The 20,082-nt window shown below is 37.2% G+C and overlaps 1 protein-coding gene across 1 annotated transcript in view; it reads right to left on the reverse strand.

Annotated features, from left to right (window-relative positions):
* csmd3b (CUB and Sushi multiple domains 3b) overlaps positions 1-20,082 on the reverse strand; it is a 1,051,207-nt gene that overhangs the window by 409,526 nt on the left and 621,599 nt on the right. The window contains exons 22-24 of the mRNA XM_056479206.1: positions 15,423-15,592; positions 12,898-13,054; positions 1,214-1,405 (exon numbers count right to left, since the gene is read on the reverse strand). Coding sequence (XP_056335181.1) covers positions 1,214-1,405; positions 12,898-13,054; positions 15,423-15,592 — 519 coding nt within the window. The remainder of the gene's footprint in view (positions 1-1,213; positions 1,406-12,897; positions 13,055-15,422; positions 15,593-20,082) is intronic.

The following is a 20,082-nucleotide window of genomic DNA, read 5'->3' on the forward strand; positions in this document are numbered from 1 at the left end:
AGACCATATGGGGCATAGCATGTGTATTAGGATATAACTCAGTTTTTTGACCACACTTCATTATTATTATTATTGTTCATTTATTCGTTTGCTGGAAATTAGAACTGAATTTAGAAATAGTTTTGAAACAAATCTTTGCGCTTATAAACGAAAATAATTATGTATAGGCTAATAGATGTCTGTGCGTACAACACGTTTCCCTAGTGAAAGTGAGAGTAAATAATGAGGAGGCTCATCTCTCATTCTCACGCTGCAGATGCTCTGTTTAACTGTTTTCTCGCTAGTGAAGCGTTCAGTTTTTCCACTAACAAAGTCCGCCATGTAAATAGCAATTGAACCATGGCGCGACGCAACTGACTCCTAAAGGGAATGGGAGATGAGACTCTGATTGGTTTATTCTCAAAACACACCTATAACTCATTAAGAGAATAAGCTCAACCCTGTTAGACCATGCGCCGCGGGCAAAGCAAATTTTTCCTTAAAATAGCAAAGTGCATTCTGACTCGCCCTTAATGCTTTTCAGCCCTGCGCTTTGCACTTAGAGCATGGATTGTCAAAATAGAGCCCTTAATGTGTTCAGGTAAGGATAAGAATGTCAGAATGTTATTTTTTTTACATAAACATATCTCATATGCTAAATGGCGATGAACATACTGGATTTAATATGTCCTCCATCTTTATAAAATCTCTTTTGTAAATGTAATGTGATGCAGAAACCGAAATGATGCATGTATGCTTATTAATGTATAATCCACTGATCGTTATAAATAAATCTTGATTGAAATCAATGCAAATAATAAGACTAGAATGAAAAATTAAAGGACAAGTTAAAAAAAAAAGATATTAAACAAAAGCATGAGTACATCATGCAAAACATCAGAAAACATGCAAGCTAAATGCATTAAATATGCACATTTTAATGGCTTTTTGCCTTTACCAGACTATCAGGATGCAAATAGCGGCATTGCTACAAAGAAAGCACTTACATTTATTCCATGGAACAATAGGGCCTCCAAATTTATTGAAGTGGAAAGGCTTTGTATCACCCGAGATGCATGAAATAATGACTTTGTATTTTCACACAATGGTGCATGCTGAGAGAATTTAAAGACTGTAATCACTCTGATTATACACATCTCTGACTTCGACCCTGCTTCAATTTTACAGCACATCCTCCCATCCTACACATATTGAGCGGCTGCTGAGGTCTTACCGATGCAGGAAGGAAGAGCATTATCCCATGCGCGTCTCTCTCCGGTCATGCATTTGAGCACGCCGCTGCCATGGAGTGTGTAGCCGGGGTCGCACTTGTAGGTGATGGTGCTGCCAGAGAAATGGCCCTGGTCATTGACTTTGAAGCCAAACTGGGGCACACCGGGGTCTTCGCAGTGGGACAGCTCAAAACCTGAAACACACATCAGACAACTTTAGTTTGCATCTAAAGTTACAAATTTATTAACAATTCATCACTTAAGATAAAATGCTTCTTTGCCATTGATGATTTTTTATGGCAATCTGTGTTTTAGGTATATTACAGTAGGGCAAGCCTAATGCATGTCCAGAGTGAGATATTTCTGTGTGTTCTGGGAATGAAATATCAAAATGTAAAAGTAAAAGAAAGAAAACGTAAAATCGTGGAAAAAAATAAGTTATACAACCTTCATTTATGAATTATCACAGCTCACCACAGCAAAATTATGCAGCCCTGTCGATCTGGACGAGTTTAGAAATGTGTGTTTTACATATGTGTGTGTATTATATTCCATATATATATATATATTTTGTCTATAATGTCAGTGTACTCTGACCAGACCGATCCTATTTCTGTTTTGAGACCCTTCCTGCAGGGCGGAGGCTGCATACACCACTGGCTAAAAGGAACATGTATAAAGGTAATTTGTTCCATTGGCAGTGCCTGTTCTAAATCAAATTCTCAGTAGAGGCATGTAGGTGTGAAAATATACAGATTATGCCTCATATTATCTTTTTCTTTTCTTTCTTTTTTTTTAAGGGCGGGGTGGGGAATATGCGTTTTGTGTGTTTTAAAGGGGATCTATCTTGCCCCTTTTTTACAAACTTTTAATTAAGTCCAAGATGCCCCTAGAGCGTGAATGTGAATTTGGAGCTCAAAACATCTTACAATTAAGGTTATATAACTCGTTGAAACTGACCCTTTTAGGCTTTGATTCAAACTGTGCAGTTTTGGTGACTATCACTTTAAATTCAAATGAGATTGTGCTCTTTTCAAAAGAGGGTGGAGTTACAAATGCCTGTGTGTCAGCATAGTGGCAAATTAAAAAGACAAGACTATTGTCCTTTGCTAATGAGGGAACGCTTGTCACTAGTGGGCGGGGCTTTTCCCCTCTGAAGACACGTACAAAGGAAGAATGTTAATCACAGTGTGATTATAAAAATATACATTTGAAGTCAGAATTATTAGCCCACCTGAATTATTCGCCGATTTCTGATTAACAGAGAGAAGATTTCTTCATCACATTTCTAATCATAATAGTTTTAATAACTCATCTCCATTAACTGATTTATTTTATCTTTGTCATGATGACAGTAAATAATATTAGACTAGATATTCTTCAAGACACTTCTATACAGCTTAAAGTGACATTTAAAGGCTTAACTAGGTTAATTAGGTTTACTAGGCAGGTTAGGGTAATTAGGCAAGTTATTGTATAATGATGGTTTGTTCTGTAAACTATCGGGGAAAAAATATAGCTTAAGCATTTGGGAAATATTTAAAAAAGAAAAAAAATTCAAAGGGGGGCTAATAATTCTGACTTCAACTGTGTATATATATATATATATATATATATATATATATATATATATATATATATATATATATATATATATATATATATATATATATATATATATATATATATATATATATATATATAGAAGCTGCTTATATTCACAGGCGTTTAATCTGGTTATAAAAGTGATTTTTGCATAATAGGTACCCTTTTTTTATCTATACTGTATTGTATGTTGTATTTCAGTCTCAAACATGAATTTCTGCTCAGAACCTCTGTGCAGACAATAAAAAGTAAAGTAAAGTAAAGTAAAGTAAATGTAGAATTTTTGATTAAATTGACCTGCATTCAAGTAAGAATAGCGCATGAACACATAAAAATAGAATAAAATTATTATTTTTTTTTGGTTTTGAAAGCAGAGGCTTGGATCTTTGTTTTTATATATATACCATGCTCATTTATTCATAGCAGGAATAATGTATGTCAAAATCATCAAAAATTCTGGTAGGAAAAGAGATTTAAGTTAAAATATTACACAGAACATTTGCATTTTTTTCCACACCATGCATTTAAATATGTAAAAAAAACCATTCATACCTGTTAATCCTCGAGTGTGTATTTTTCTCTAATATTTCAACAGCCAGACGTCACTCATTCTGCTTAAACTACAGTCACCACATCTAAAGACACTTCAGCTGTTGTGTTTTAACACGTTTGTCAGGTTTGTGTCCTCGAACGGCTCCAGTGTGTATGCCTAGTTTCTTATTTAGTTTTTTGATGTGATTTTTAACTGTTGTAGACTGAAAAAATAATAACTGAAATCATTCAGTGTAGCGATATGGAGCTGTAACCTGCCTGAACTACTTCAGCTGTGAGTTTGTGTGAAAACAACTGTCTCGCTACAATCCAACTCGCTCTTTAAGATCTCAAAACTTAGGGCTTCTGGTAGTACCTAGAATAGCAAAGTCGAGTAAAGGAGGTCGAGCCTTCTCATTTATAGCTCCTAAACTCTGGAATAGCCTTCCTGATTACGTCCGAGGCTCAGACACACTCTCCCAATTCAAAACTAGATTAAAGACCTATCTGTTCAGTAAAGCATACACTCAGTGCACCACTTAGCGGGCTTCCACACAGGTTCTGCATCTTGTTTATATACACTATGAACAGCAGCTACGCTAATTATTCTCTTTATTCTCCATTTCCACCTGGGGATACTCTTCCCGAGGCCCTCAGACTATGCAGAGTCACTGATTCGATCCAAGACCAACGACGAGATGATCCCAAGGTTTCCATAATCCTGGACCAGGCCGAATCCTGAGCAGCTACTGTGATGGTCATGGAGGAGTGGAGAACATGATTCCTGTGACGCTCCAGAGACAGACGAGTCTTCGCTGAGGCCAGCTTCCAGCCTCCGCCACTGAGACTGCAGCTCTGCACAAGACATTTGGCCAGCAGAGAAATTAAAATGATCGTGCCCAACTGAGCCTGGTTTCTCTCAAGGTTTTTTTTCTTCACTTTCGCCATTTAGTGAAGTTTTTTTTCCCTCTCCGCTGTCGCCACTAGCTTGCATGGTTCGGGATCTGTAGAGCTGCGCATCGTTGGATTTGCTCTTCAGTGTTTGAACTCTCAGTAGTGATTATTAAACCACACTGAACTGAGCTAAACTGAACTGAACTTAAAGACTACAAACTGAACTACACTGTTCATATTTACTATGACCTTTTATGTGAAGCTGCTTTGACAATATACATTGTATAAGCGCTATACAAATAAAGGTGGAAAACAACTTAGAATGTTCGTCACCCAATCAGAATCAAGCATTCAACAACCCTGAATTATAACACAAATTATTGTTTTTGAGCTGAGAAAACACTTTAGTTTTTTTAGTTTTTCATGATTGAGCTATAACACGCTAACAAACTGAGCTAGTCATGCATATCAGATTTGGTCAAGTTTTTGTGTATAAGTGAAAGTATGAGTGAAAGTAAAATATTAGCGTGCATTCAAAAGCTGTTTCAGTACTGTAGATATAAAATCATATATTGAGGGAAAAATCACATCACTGTTTTAGGATGTGCATCAATGACCATCATAGTTTAGTTTCGTGTATCCCAAATGTATCCCAATCAATGTTTATTATGTACATTTTCTCTAATTTTCTCGCATGGTGTTTCCATCCCTCATTTTTTTAATGCAGAATCCTAAAATAATACAAACTAGGTGGATGGAAGCATAGCTAATGTCAATGTTTGTATAAGCCAAGCGCTTTTATTGCACTCATTTATTAAACATCCCAACATAAATCTGTCAAACATGACAAAAATGGAGCACCATGATAAGTTTAGTGAGAATGTGATTGAGAACAAACTGTACTGCGTTCAGCTTTATGAGGTCATTATGGCGATGATTACTGGAATTTTCCTTCGCCTGCTATTTTCATGCTGCTCTGTGGCAAAGCTGTAAAAGTTTGCCATTAATGTGATCATTAACGGCAACAATTTGAAGTTAAGATCCTACTGGGCCGGTAGGCTGAGACGCTCCCTTGCTAAGCAGGCAGAACAATTAAGATTAAGTGCTCGGTTAATTTGGAGCCATAATCAGAACCAAAGCAAAGACCCTCTCACTGAGAGACACATCCTGTTATTAATTGTGGTGCTATGAGTCATTATCATTAAACAGCCAGTTTTCTGAATAAAAAAGAAAGAAAACAACAAAAACACAGGACAGCTCTTACAGTATTTCAGAGAATTATTTACTAATTTATAGTAATACTAGTACTAATAGTGTTATTTGTTTGGTTAAAGGTGTCATGTAGTGCATTGATTCAATATGTTAAACTGTCCTCCGATATCAACATAGTATGTGGCTTAGGTAAAAATATATAGAGAGAGTTGAAGTCAGAATTATTAGCCCCCCTGTTTATTTTCTTCCCCAATTTCTGTTTAACGGAGAGCAGAATTTTCAACACATTTCTAACTCATCTCTAATAACTGATTTATTTTATCTTTGTCATGATGACAGTAAATAATATTTGACTAGATATTTTTCAAGACACTTCTATACAGCTTAAAGTGACATTTAAAGGCTTCAGTAGGTTAATTAGGTTAACTAGGCAGGATAATTAGGCAAGTTATTGTATAATGAAAGTTTGTTCTGTAGACATATGAAAAACAAAATCTAGCTTAAAGGAGCTGACAATTTTTACTTTAAAATAGTTTATAAAAAACATAAAAACTGCTTTTATTCTAACCGAAATAAAACAAAAAGAAAAATTATTATCTGACATACTGTGAAAATTTCCTTGCTCTGTTAAGTATCACTTGAGAAATATTTGAAAAAGAAAAACTAAATTAAACAGGGGCTAATAATTCTGACTTCAACTGTATATATATATATATATATATATATATATATATATATATATATATATATATATATATATATATATATATATATCAAAAGGTACATTTTTGTTCCTAACAGGTCCTTAAAGGTACATTTTAATACCTAAAAAGTACAAATGCGTAACCTTAAAGGTACAAAAGTGCACCGTAAAGGTACTAATGTCCACCTGTATAGTACAAAAGTAAACCTTTTGAAAAGGTACCAACCCAGTGATAGATTTTGTACCTTTATTTCTGAGTGTGTAGAATCAGAAGCTCAGGTTTGGCCATATTTGAATGTTTGAATATTAATTAGTATATTAATAATAATACTAGAACTAATAGTGTTTTTTAAAGGTGTAATTTAGTGCATTGATTCAATATTGTAAACTGTTCTCTGATAGGGGCAGCACGGTGGCGCAGTGGGTAGCATGATCACCTCACAGCAAGAAGGTTGCTGGTTCGAGCCCCGGCTGGGTCAGTTGACATTTCTGTGTGGAGTTTGCATGTTCTCCCCGTGTTGGCGTGGGTTTCCTCCGGGTGCTCCGTTTTCCCTCACAAGTCCAAAGACATGCGCTATAGGGGATGTGGATAAGCTAAATTGTCCATAGTGTATGTGTGTGAATGAGTGTGTATGGATGTTTCCCAGTGATGGGTTGCAGCAGGAAGGACATCCGCTGGATAAGTTGCCAGTTCATTTCCCTGTGGCGACCCCAGATTAATAAAGGGACTAAGCCGAAAAGAAAATGAATGAATGAGTATCCTCTGATAAGGTAAGTACAAAAAAATTATATGGTCAGTTTTAAACCTAGAAATGACTAATAGAATTAAAAGCTCAGGTTTGACCAGATTTGGAAGTGTTGTGAATATTAATGAGCTCTGTTCTGCTCAGCTGCTAGTCAGTACTTGCTCTCTCTCTCTCTCTCTCTCTCTCTCTCTCTCTCTCTCTCTCTCTCTCTCATCCATTGATAACCATTGTTGTAATCTCACTAGGCAACATTGTGGCCAATGTCCAAACATAGCTTAGACCTTGCATATTGATGATCTTGTGCGCAAAGTGCCAGTATGTGTATTTTTTTGCCAACTGGGTTGTTTTTCACCAGGATTTTACACTCAAAAGATTTAAGAAATGAGGAAACATTGGTAGTGGGGGCTCAAATTATGGCCATTTCCATTTAACGAACTGTTATCTTTCAGCTATGCCTATACTGTAAAACAAAAATCCTGGTTGCCTTACAATTTTAAGCTGAATCGAATTAACCTTACGAGTCCACAGAACTTAAATTACGTTAAACTGACTTAAAACAACTCGCATAACATATAAAATTAAGTTGGAACATGATTAACTCCATTTAATAAGTTACAATGAACTAAAAACATATGCTGTCAAGACTAATTGTCATATCATTTTTTTAGTGTAAATATATCCAGATATTCGTTATATATTTTAATATTTTAAAATCAGATTTTAAGTCACTACTTGAAAAAAAACTCTATAAAAACCCTTTGATTTACGATGAATACACAGTAAAAAAAAAACATAATAAAATGTCACAGTTTTCGACTTATATTTTTTAAGTTAAACATACTTAAACTTGATGTTTGAAGTCAGCTTAATTGTTAAAAAGTTAAAATGACTTGCAAAGTTAATTTGGTTCAACTTAAAAATTCAAGTGAGCTCATATGTTTGACAGTGTAGTTTTGTGTTTCACTTGTATTGCCATTTCTGTAACACTTTAGTTTAGGTCACAACTCATGCTATTAACTGGCTTATTACCTGCTAATTATTTAGATATTAACTGTTCATTAGTAGTTATAAACTATGATCTTATTCTACAACTTAAAATCTAAACCCAACTTCTACCTGACTAACTATTAATAAACAGCTAATTAGTAGTTAACCACAACCTAACCTTAAGTGTTAACCTTAGCCTGTTAAGTTTCGTATTGAATTTAAAATATTGCTTCTTACCTACAAAGCTTTAAATAATCTAGCTCCTGTTTATCTAACCAATCTTCTGTCTCGCTACAATCCAACTCACTCCTTAAGATCTCAAAACTTAGGGCTTCTGGTAGTACCTAGAATAGCAAAGTCGAGTAAAGGAGGTCGAGCCTTCTCATTTATAGCTCCTAAACTCTGGAATAGCCTTCCTGATAACGTCCCAGGCTTAGACACACTCTCCCAATTCAAAACTAGATTAAAGACCTATCTGTTCAGTAAAGCATACACTCAGTGCACCACTTAGCGGGCTTCCACACAGGTTCTGCATCTTGTTTATATACACTATGAACAGCAGCTACGCTAATTATTCTCTTTATTCTCCATTTCCACCTGAGGATACTCTTCCTGAGGACCTCAGACTATGCAGAGTCACTGATTTGATCCAAGACCAACGACGAGATGATCCCAAGGTTTCCATATCCAGGACCAGGCCGAATCCTGAGCAGCTACTGTGGTGATCATGAAGGAGTGGAGAACATGAGACTGATTCCTGTGACGCTCCAGAGACAGACGAGTCTTCGCTGAGGCCAGCTTCCAGCCTCCGCCACTGAGACTGCAGCTCTGCACAAGACGTTTGGCCAGCGGAGAAATTAAAATTATCGTGCCCAACTGAGCCTGGTTTCTCTCAAGGTTTTTTCTTCACTTTCGCCAATTAGTGAAGTTTTTTTTATAGAGCTGCGCATCGTTGGATCTGCTCTTCAGTGTTTGGACTCTCAGTAGTGATTATTAAACCACACTGAACTGAGCTAAACTGAACTGACCTTAAACACTACAAACTGAACTACACTGTTCCTATTTACTATGACCTTTTATGTGAAGCTGCTTTGACACAATCTACATTGTATAAGCGCTATACAAATAAAGGTGAATTGAATTGAATAGTTCATTAAGTTTGTAGTGTTACTTAATGGTTTGTTAATACTGTGAATTGTGACCTTAACTAAAGTGTTATCAACATTTCTTCATTTAGAGCAGGGGTCACCAAAACTTGTTCCTGGAGGGCCGGTGTGCTGCAGATTTTTGCTTCAACCCTAATTAAACACACCTGAACGAGCTAATCAAGGTCTTACTAGGTATAATTGAAACACCCAGCCAGGTGTGTTGAAGCAAGTTGGAGCTAAACCTTGCAGGGATACCGGCCGTCCAGCACCGAGATCGGTGACCTCTGATTTGTATCATATTTTGTATATAAAATAACAAAAACGAGCCTTGATTATGCTTTAAAAACGCACACATTTCAGCTTCACAATACAAAAACATGACTTTGTTTGACACAAACTTTTCAAAGTGTTACCAAAGCCTGTTAGGGTGTCTTTACGGTTTAGTAAAATCCCCTTATCTCGAAGCTCACTCCTCTTAAAAATAATAGGTCTCTTATAAATGACCACATAGGGAACTGGTACAGCTTATCAGCCGTACGCCATTAAGCTGCGAGTTGTTAAGTACAGATAAACACAACAGCACTTAGCATCGGCTGTGGGCGGAGGAAACAACTTGACAAAAAAAACTGACACCTGGCTTTGATTGCTGCTTGATTACAGGTCGTAGTTTCACAGCACGCTTGGCTTGCGATCAGGACTCGAGCAAACAAACAATGCTATTTTAATCAGCTACATTCACCTCCCTGTCCCGATCGGGTCTCCGAATTACAACATCCGCTGACTGGAGCAGGCTCGGCTTTTCTGACCTTTATTATACACTCAAATGGCTAATCCTTCAGGGCGAATGGAAAAGCAGACAGACAGACAGGGATTTAGTCGATTTTAAATGAGATAGCCCTCCTGCATGTTAATACTTTACCCCACACTGGAACTAAAACCTTGTTGAAGCGCACACTGCGAGCACAACAGCATTAAAGCGCACTGAATTCAGACCGAGAGCCTGCGCAATTCTGGCTCAAGGCCAAGCAAAACCAAGGTCAATGGAGCCACAGTGATGTTTCTGCTAGTCCACTTCCTCGCCAGTTCCTCTGAGCTGATTATTGATACGTACTCCTAAATAAATTTCCAGAGATCGTGAAATACATCCCAGGAGGTACGTTTTCACGCAGTTTTTGTTTTCGTGAATCCATCAGAGGCCGCTGTGTATGCTTTTTCAGATCTCTAATTTCTCTTGCGAGTGCCATTCACGCCTGCTCTTCTAGTGTAAATCCACCAGAGGTGTTCTAGTGTAAATCCCCATCCACACTATTCCCTAAACCCAACTGATTGTGTTTTCAAAGGCACCAATTGACCAGTGCCCACCACCTTTCCTAAACCAGACCAATAGTGTTTTCAAAAGCATCCAGATAAAAGCCCTCGTCTCAGCCTGATTTTTACTACGTTTTCAGATCTTACCACAATCTCACTGTTATTTACCTGCTATATTTTTTACCTTCTGTTTTTTGTTTTATCTGCTTTCTGGAACCGTTTTTCACCGGACTCGAACCCCGTTGTTGTGGTCAACTCCTCTCTTAGTCCTCTGACGTACGCGGCGAGCAACTGGGCAAACTGGTAACAGCGGAAAAGCCGTCCACACAGAGGTAAGTGTTCAGCTGGTAGCGCGAAAAGAAACAGAATCCGTCTGAGGCATCATACCGCCCCTTAGCGTTCATTTTAAAGAGGAAATGCAGCCATACGTACCTTCGGCTACATAATTCACACTCTCCAGAAATTAATACAGTGGTACATATCCACAATGACCCTGTTTTGTGCTTTTGTTCTATATACAAATGAAGTCAAAATTTTTAGCCCTCCTGTGAAATGTTAGGTAAGTTATTGGACAACAATGGTTTGTTCTATAGACAAGGGGTTTTCAACCTTTTCAACCTTTTCAACCAAACTGCAGTCAAAGTTGAAAAATGAAAGATGAAACACCCAAAATGACATGAAACTCTGCAGGAAATGTGGATAGCGTGGTGATGCAACATTCAAATTGCACTTCATGTAAACACCTTATTGTCTTATTCAGATTAAGGTAATTAACTAGATTACTGATGTCCATGTAAGTGTAGTCAGTAGCGTCAAAGTAAGTAGTGTTCAAGTAAGTAGTGGTCAAAGGAAGTAAAATATACAGAAGGGCATTCTGCTGATTTGATTCAAAGGGTACATTTTTTGTCTGACGACTCACCGATTTTATTTTCATTCACCATCATTCATTTTAAAAAGCCACCGGCCCATTTTATTGGTATATATAATGTTAATCAGATTCATTCTAGTTAACGCATAAAAATTGTCATCACCTCAGGTCATGATAAGTTAAATATAAACGTTGATAAACTTAAAATTGTTGACCTAAAGTAAATGCATTTTTTAAAATTATTTATTTGTTTGTTTGTTGGTTTATTTATTTATGCAAATAGGTACACAAATGACATAGAATCTCATATATGTGGAAGAGGAAAATAAAACATACAAAACCCAGTCAGCTACAGGGAGGTGTGCATGTGTGTGTGTGCGTGTGTGTGTGTGTGTGTGTGTGCGTGTGTGTGTGTGTGCATGTAAATGTAACTGGGTGGACAGGCCAAAGCACATAAAAAAGAGACGTAAAAAATATACAACATGCATAACAGTATAAAATATGTTATTAAATGTTGTAAATATATATATATTTTAAAAATAAGCAAATAATATACAGTTGCAATCAGATTTATTAGCCCCCTTTGATTTTTTTTCTTTTTTAAATATTTCCCAAATGATGTTTAACAAAGCAAAGACATTTTCACAGTATGTCTGATAATATTTTTTCTTCTGGAGAAAGTCTAATTTGTTTTATTTCGGCTAGAATAAAAGCAGTTTTTAATTTTTTAAAACCATTTTAAGGTCAAAATTAGTAGCCCCTTTGAGCTATACATTTTCTGATAATCTACAGAACAAACCATCATTATACAATAACTTGCCTAATTAACCTACTTCCCTAACCTGCCTAGTTAACCTAATTAACCTAGTTTAGCCTTTAAATGTCACTTTAAGCTGTATAGAAGTGTCTTGAAAAATATCTAGTCAAATATTATTTACTGTCATCATGGCAAAGATAAAATAAATCAGTAATTAGTCCATTAGTCCAAATCTCCACTCCGTTAAACCAAAACTGGGGAAGAAAATAAACAAAGGGACTAATAATTCAGGGGGTTTCATAATTCTGATTGCAACTGTAAATATAACTAAAACACAGGTAGATAGAACAAAACCTACTAATCATATATGCAAAATATGAAGGCGTGGCCCATGAGCAGTGCAACACTCTATATTGTTTTCTGATTGGCCTGTTGTTCACTGGGGTTTTACACTTGTGGAATTTCTTGTGGAGTGTACACTTGCGGGTTGGTGTTTGAGGCTCACTGTATGCCCATTTCCATGTACTGAACTCTTAATATTCGACTATGCCTAGGTATACCCACATTATTTTTATAAGTCACCTCTAATGCTAAGTTCAAACCCTTGAGTTCAGAGGTAATACACAAACACAATTCATTAAAGATGTACCGATGGACATCACCTATACGCTATATAACTGCAGGTTAACTATGTTTATATTTAATAACTTTAAGCTGTAAGTTACTAGTTAATTAGTTAAAGATATAATAAGGTTATGGTCACTAATAACCTTCAATTTTCTAAATTTGACTGTAATGCAGTAATGTGCACCTTTTGTAAAGCTTCTTTGCACAATTATTACAGTGAAAAGTGCTAAATAAACCTGAGTTGAATTGAATTATATTGAAAGGTGTGTGTGCAGGTAGTCATGCAAAGAAATGACTTACTGGAATACACCAGTTTGAAGCCCTCTCCAGTAGCCTCGGCATCGCTGTAAAACTCCAGCCAGAGGTGATTGGAGGTGCTGATGAGGGTCAGACCCAGCATAGAGGAGCCGGTGAAGGCCCCCAGCATGTGAGCTGCGTTGTCTTTACCATCATAGATCTGCAAGGAAAGAAGATCAAATGTAGATCACAAAGCAAAGCAAGATAAAACAGAAATGATGCTTTGATATTTGTTCTAGACATAGCCAGACAACAAATATTTCTGAGATCATGATACTGTTTCATGTGACTCTTTCAGTTGTGTTGGTCTCAGGGCCAGAGTTAAGATGCATTTTTGTCAATCACAAGTGGATGACACTAAATGCAGGTGCAATTGGGATCGACAAGGTTTTTATTAACTGCAGTGCATGCGGAAAGTATTCATAGCGCTTTACTTTTTCTACATTGTTTTATGTTACAGCCTTATTCCAAAATGGATTAAATTCATTTATTTCCTCAACATTCTTCACACAAAATCTCATAATGACAATGTGAAAAAAGAGTTTATGGAATTGTTGCAAATTTATTAAAAATACCTTAGACAAAAAAACCTTAAAAATCACATGTACATCAGTATTCACAGCCTTTGCTCAATACTTTGTTGATGCACCTTTGGCAGCAATTACAGCCTCGTCTTTTTGAATATGAAGCCACAAGCTTGGCACACCTGTCTTTGGGAATTTTTTTCCGACAAGTCTCTATACATCGCTGTATTCACCTTTCCTTCTTTCCTGACTAGTCTTCCAGTTTCTGCTGCTGAAAAACATCCCTACAGCATGATGCTGCCACCACCATGCTTCACTGTAGGGATGGTATTAGCCTGGAGATAAGCGGTGCCTGGTTTTCTCCAAACGTAACGCCTGACATTCACTCCAATTTTAGTCTCATCAGACCAGAGAATTTTGTTTCTTATGGTCTGAGAGCCCTTCAGATACAAATTCCAGGCGGGGAGTGGCTTCCGTCTGGCCACTCTACCATACAGGCCTGATTGGTGGATTGTTGCACAGATGGTTCTCCTTCTGTAAGGTCCTCCTCTCTCCACAGAAGAACGCTAGAGCTCAGACAGAGTAACCATCGGGTTTTTGATCACCTCCCTGACTAAGGCCCTTCTCCCCTGATCACTCAGCTTAGATGGCTGGCCAGCTCTAGGAAGAGTCCTGGTGGTTCCAAACATCTTCCACTTATGAATCATGGAGGCCACTGTGCTCATTGGATCTTTCAGAGCAGCAGAAAATTTTCTTTAACCTTCCCCAGCCTTGTGCCTCGAGACAATCCTGTCTCACAGGTCAACAGACAATTCCTTTGTCTTCATGCTTGGTTTGTGCTTTACCATGCACTATCAATCCTGGGACCTTATATAGACAGGTGTTTGCCTTTTCAAATCGTGTTCAATCAACTGAATTTACCACAGGTGAACTCCAATGAAGCTGCTGAAACATCTCAAGAATGATCAGTGGAGACAGAATGTACCTGAGCTCAATTTAGAGCTTCATGGCAAAGACTGTGAATACTGATGTACATCTGATTTTTAATAAATTTGCAACAATTTCCAAACTCTTTTTTCACATTGTCATTATGGGATATTGTATGTAGAATGTTGAGGAAATAAATTAATTTATTCCATTTTGGAATAAGCCTGTAACATAAAACAATATGCAAAAAGTGAAGTGCTTTGAATATACTCCGGATGCACTGTAACATTAACAAACATGAATAAATATTGTAATAAATGTATTGTTCATTGTTTGTTCATGTTAATAAATACATTGACTAATAATAACTAATACAAATTTACTGTAAAGTGTTACCAGCAATATATATATATATGTATATATACACAAAAGTCTATAGTCATCGATTGTAAGAGCAACAAATAATAACTAATAATAATAATAATGATAATATAATAATAATAATAATGATAATATAATAATAATAATAATAATAATAATAATAATAATAATAATAGTTGATAATTTGGAAAAGTGGCAGAAGGTGCTCCAGGATTGGCCAGCCCAGTCACCAGATATGAACATTATTAAGCAAGTCTGGGGTAAGATGAAGGAGGAGGCATTGAAAATGAGTCCAAAGAATCTTGATGAACTCTGGGAGTCCTGCAAGAACGCTTTCTTTGCCATTCCAGATGACTTTATTAATCAGTGATTTGAGTCATTGCAGAGATGTATGGATGCAGTCCTCCAAGCTCATGATGGAGTCAGACACAATATTCATTCTGTTTCCACTGCAGCATGACTTTACAGTATATTCTATACTGGACATTATTTCTGTTCAGTGACAAGACTTTTGTCTAAGCAAAGTCAAACCTTACAGGTTTGATAAGTGTAATCTAGAGGCCTTTGCCTTTCATATAACCCACTTCTGATACCAAATGATCAACTAGAAGTCGAGTTATTATTTGTTGTTCCTAAAACTTGGAAAGGCGACAAGACTTTTGTCAGGTAGTGTATATATAGAAAATATAGAAATACCTTCAAGATGTCTCCCTGGGCCAGATGGAAGGTTCTAGCCGAAATGTTGATTCCTTTCCCAGCCTGCACCTGTATGCTGTAAATGCACTCGTGGTTGTTCTCGTAGTTCATGGGGTAATTGGGTGACAGCAGAATCCCTTCATTGTTGATGACGGAAGAGCCGCACTCAGCTGGAGAAAGAAAATATAAAACCAAGAAACATTGGGGGGACAAATGAAGTACCACAAGTAGCTAAGTAATCAAAACGTCACCTGCTATTATTACATAAAGACATTCAGTTAACATTTGTGCTACACGCAAGCTCTTGAACACACCACACGGACATATTGCTGCTGCGAACGCTCATGCTGCATTAATACAGATCTGGCATTTTCAAAAGGATTGGTCTGGACAGGTGGAGTCTGCGGTGCTCCTGTGATGGAAAGTGAAATCGACAGACTCCAGTTGCAACCATTCGTAGCTTTAATTCAAAACCTCATGTTCATAGAGGACATACTGTATGTTGAACTGCGAACAATAACCATCCAATGCAGATTTAATGGAACAACGGACTGTAAAAAAACAGGTGTGTAAGTATCCATCATGTATTCTGGTGCAGGAGAAAGACTGACATAAAAAAGCACACACACACACATACAGAGCCTGGCTGATTTATTTATCATCCCCTCGTCGCTTTCCTCCATGTTATGACGATATTACCAGTGTCATATTTTGAATAAATCACTGCCGTTACAGCCTCCATTTAGTAAATTACCTACAACACCCCCCCAACCCTCGGTGAGTCAGTCCTGGACATGATGTGAATTTACACTAGACGAGACTTGCTTTTCCCAAAAGGCCTTCTTTTCTCACTTTCAGTCAGCTCTGGGGGGGAAGGGAGAAGAAAGTTGAGAGCAATGTGAGGTTAACAACTGACCAGACTGCAATCTGAATAAGTGAGCTGGTCCCAAAAGGTATAGAGTGGTGGAATGAGTTTCCTTGCACACTATTTCATGAGCTCTGGTTGTGAAAGTGTTTTTATTGTTTAAACTACAAAAAATAAAATAATAATAATAATAAAATAAAATTAATTAATTTAAAAAAATCTACTAATAAAAAGAATGAATAAATAAAAAAAATAAACAAAATAAAAAAACAACTAGGTAGTGCTGTCGCCTCACAACAAGAAGGTCGCTGGTTCGAGCCTCGGCTGGGTCAGTTGACGCTTCTGTGTGGAGTTTGCATGTTCTCCCTGCGTTCGCGTGGGTTTCATCCGGGTGCTCCGGTTTCCCCCACAGTCCAAAGACATGCGGTACATTGGGAAGGCTAAATTGTCCGTAGTGTATGAGTGTGAGTGAGTGTGTATGGATGTTTCCCAGAGATGGGTTGCAGCTGAAAGGGCATCCGCTGCCTAAAACATGTGCTGGATAAGTTGGCGGTTCATTCCGCTGTGGCGACCCTGGATTAATAAAGGGACTACGCCGAAAAGAAAATGAATGAATTTATATATATACATATATATATATATATATATATACACACACACACACACCGGCCACTTTATTAGGTACACCTTACTAGTACCAGGTTAGAACCCCTTCTGCCTTAAGCACTACCTTAATCCTTCGTGGCATAGATTCAACAAGGTACTGAAAATATTTCTCCAAGATTTTGGTCTATATTGACATGATAGCGTCACACAGTTGCTGCAGATCTGTCATCTGCACATCCATGATGCAAATCTCCAATTCCACCACATCCTCAGGTGCTCTATTGGATTGATATCTGGTGAGTGTGGAGGCCATTTGAGAACAGTGAACTCACTGTCATGTTAAGAAACCAGTCTGGGATGATTTGTGCTCTTTGACATGGTGTATTATCCTGCTGGAAGTAGCTATCAGAAGATGGGTAAACTGAGGTCATAAAGGGATGGACATGGTAAGCAACAATACTCAGGTAGGCTGTGGCGTTGACACAATGCTCAATTGGTACTAATAAGCCCAAAGTGTGCCAAAAAATATCTCCCACACCATTACACCAGGATGGCAGGATGGATCCATGCTTTATGTTGTTGATGCCAAATTCTGACCCTACCATCCGAATGTTGCAGCAGAAATCGAGACATCAGGCAACATTTTTCCAATCTTCTATTGTCCTGTTTTGGTGAGCCTGTGTGAATTGTAGCCTCAGTTTCCTGTTCTTAGCTGATAGGAGTGGCACTCGGTGTGGTTTTCTGTTGCTGTAGCCCATGTGCCTCAAGGTTGGACGTGTTGTGTGTCCAGAGATGCTCTTCTGCATACCTCGGTTGTAATGAGTGCTTATTTGAGTAACTGTTGCCTATCTATCAGCTGGAACCAGTCTGGCCATTCTCCTCTGACATCAACAAGGCATTTGTGCCCACAGAACTGCCGCTCACTGGATATTTTCTCTTTTTCAGACCATTCTCTGTAAACCCTAGAGATGGTTGTGCGTGAACATCCCAGTAGATCAGCAGTTTCTGAAATACTAAGACCAGCCTGTCTGGCAACCATGCCACGTTCAAAGTCACTTAAATCCCCTTTCTTTCCCATTCTGATGCTCGGTTTGAACTGCAGCAGATCGTCTTGACCATGTCCACATGCCTAAATGCATTAGCTGCCATGTGATTGGCTGATTAGAAGTTTGCGTTAACGAGCAGTTGAACAGATGTACCTAATAAAGTGGCCGGTGAGTGTATATCGCTATTAGGATGTGAGATGACTTATACCATGAAAAGAGATGTTTGTCATATCGTCCAGCCTTACATCTGATATTTTTTTATTGTGCTTTTGAGGAATAGTTACACTTGTTGTTACACTAATCTTCTTATAACATATTTTGTTATTTAATTAATCTTAAGTGAACAACAGTAATATCGCTGCACTAATAGCAAACTTGCCATGTTCATCAAGGAGCTGCATTCAAAGGATTCTGCCGCCATAGGCATCTGCCTGTATCACCTGTGCCAGAATATTCAGCCGAGTATCCTTCATTACTTTCAAAGAAGTGCGTAATGATAGTTAAATATGCATAAAACCTGCTCTTTGTTTGAAAAAGTGTCCGTTTCTGTAAGGTCTGTGCCAGGGGCAGTTTGAGGAGTTCAGTCTTGGGAGGATCCGTCCCTGACCTCAACATGAGCTCATGTTCACACAAATAACTTTTACCTCTGAGTCGGAGAGGGCACAAGTTTGAATCTCACTTGACTTGAATAATTAAAGGGATGTCTCGTGCTTTTTCAAACGCAAAGTCACTCCAGAAGCACTTATTCTGAACTTCCTCAAACACCTTGACTATAATGATGAGTTTCAACAAAGACTACAGATATACAAAGACGGTTTACTATAGAAACTATGTCCCTATAGAACCCATCTTTGCATTTTATATGAAACTCTTGGTTTGCTTCAACCTAAGTTCCGCAGACAGTAGCATTGGTATTTGTTTCTTTTTAAATGTGTTTATTTTAGTTTCCCCTCTTATTTAAAGCAGTTTTTTGGTCCATTTACCTCATCATATTCGCGTCGTCATATGCAACACAATATTTTTTTGTTCCCAGAATTGCAACAGAAAGTGGCTGTGGGTGCTTTCAATACAAAGCTCCTTCCGACTGGAACAATCTCCCTTCCTTTTTCAGATGAATTAAATCATTTAGTCTTTTTAGGGCTAATATATTTCTTTTTTGTAAACAACCTGCGAATGTGATTAATATTGGCCCCAATTTAAATGTTTATTATTTATTCGTATATTAAATTGTTTGTACTTTCGATTAGATGTTTTGTTTACTTAGGCTGTAGATTGTGGAAAGTGTTTCAGGTGAAATATGCTGCTTGTCTGTTTGTTTGTATGTTTGTTATGACGTGTTGTACTATGTTTGATTTATGAACTTTTTTAGGGACCCCCTCGAAAATGAGATTATTCATCTCAAGGGGCTATCTCATTCAATAAATACATTCAAAAACTAAACCTTAATCGACCCTTAAACACGCCAATTTTGTAATGACATACTGTACAGTTCACCGGAAGTGATTGACCCAGGTTACTGACAAATTAAAAGTCCTTCCGCATACCTTGGCATATACCCTATTAGGCAGGTTAGGGTAATTAGGCAAGTCATTGTATAACAGTGGTTTGTTCAGTAGACGAAAAAAAAAAATCGAAATATCAAAAAAAAATATTGCTTAAGGGGACTAATAATATTGACCTTAAAATGGTTTAAAAACAAACAAACAAACTGCTTTTATTCAAGCTGAAATAAAACAAATCAGACTTTCTTCAGAAGAAAAAATATGATAGGAAATACTGTGAAAAATTTCTTGCCCTGTTAAAAATAGTTTGGCCAATATTTGAAAAATAAATAAAAATAATTACAGGGAGGTGAATTATTTTGACATCAACTGTATATAATTATCAGAATAAAAGTGAATGATATGAGATTTTTGTAAACTTAATCCTAACTTCAACTGTATATTGACCACACGTAAATGACTATTTCTTTATACTGTTTATTTATTAAATATACTCAAAAATGTACTCTTCATAAGTGATTGTTTTTCTTGTTTTTCTCACTTTACTCAGAACTTCAAGGCAAAAGTTTGAAATATAGAACAATTATACATGTAATCTAAAACACTTTTAATTACTAAATATTATAGGTCTAATTTAAAAC

The sequence above is a fragment of the Danio aesculapii genome, chromosome 19 (genome assembly GCF_903798145.1).
Source record: "Danio aesculapii chromosome 19, fDanAes4.1, whole genome shotgun sequence".
NCBI lineage: Eukaryota > Metazoa > Chordata > Actinopteri > Cypriniformes > Danionidae > Danio > Danio aesculapii.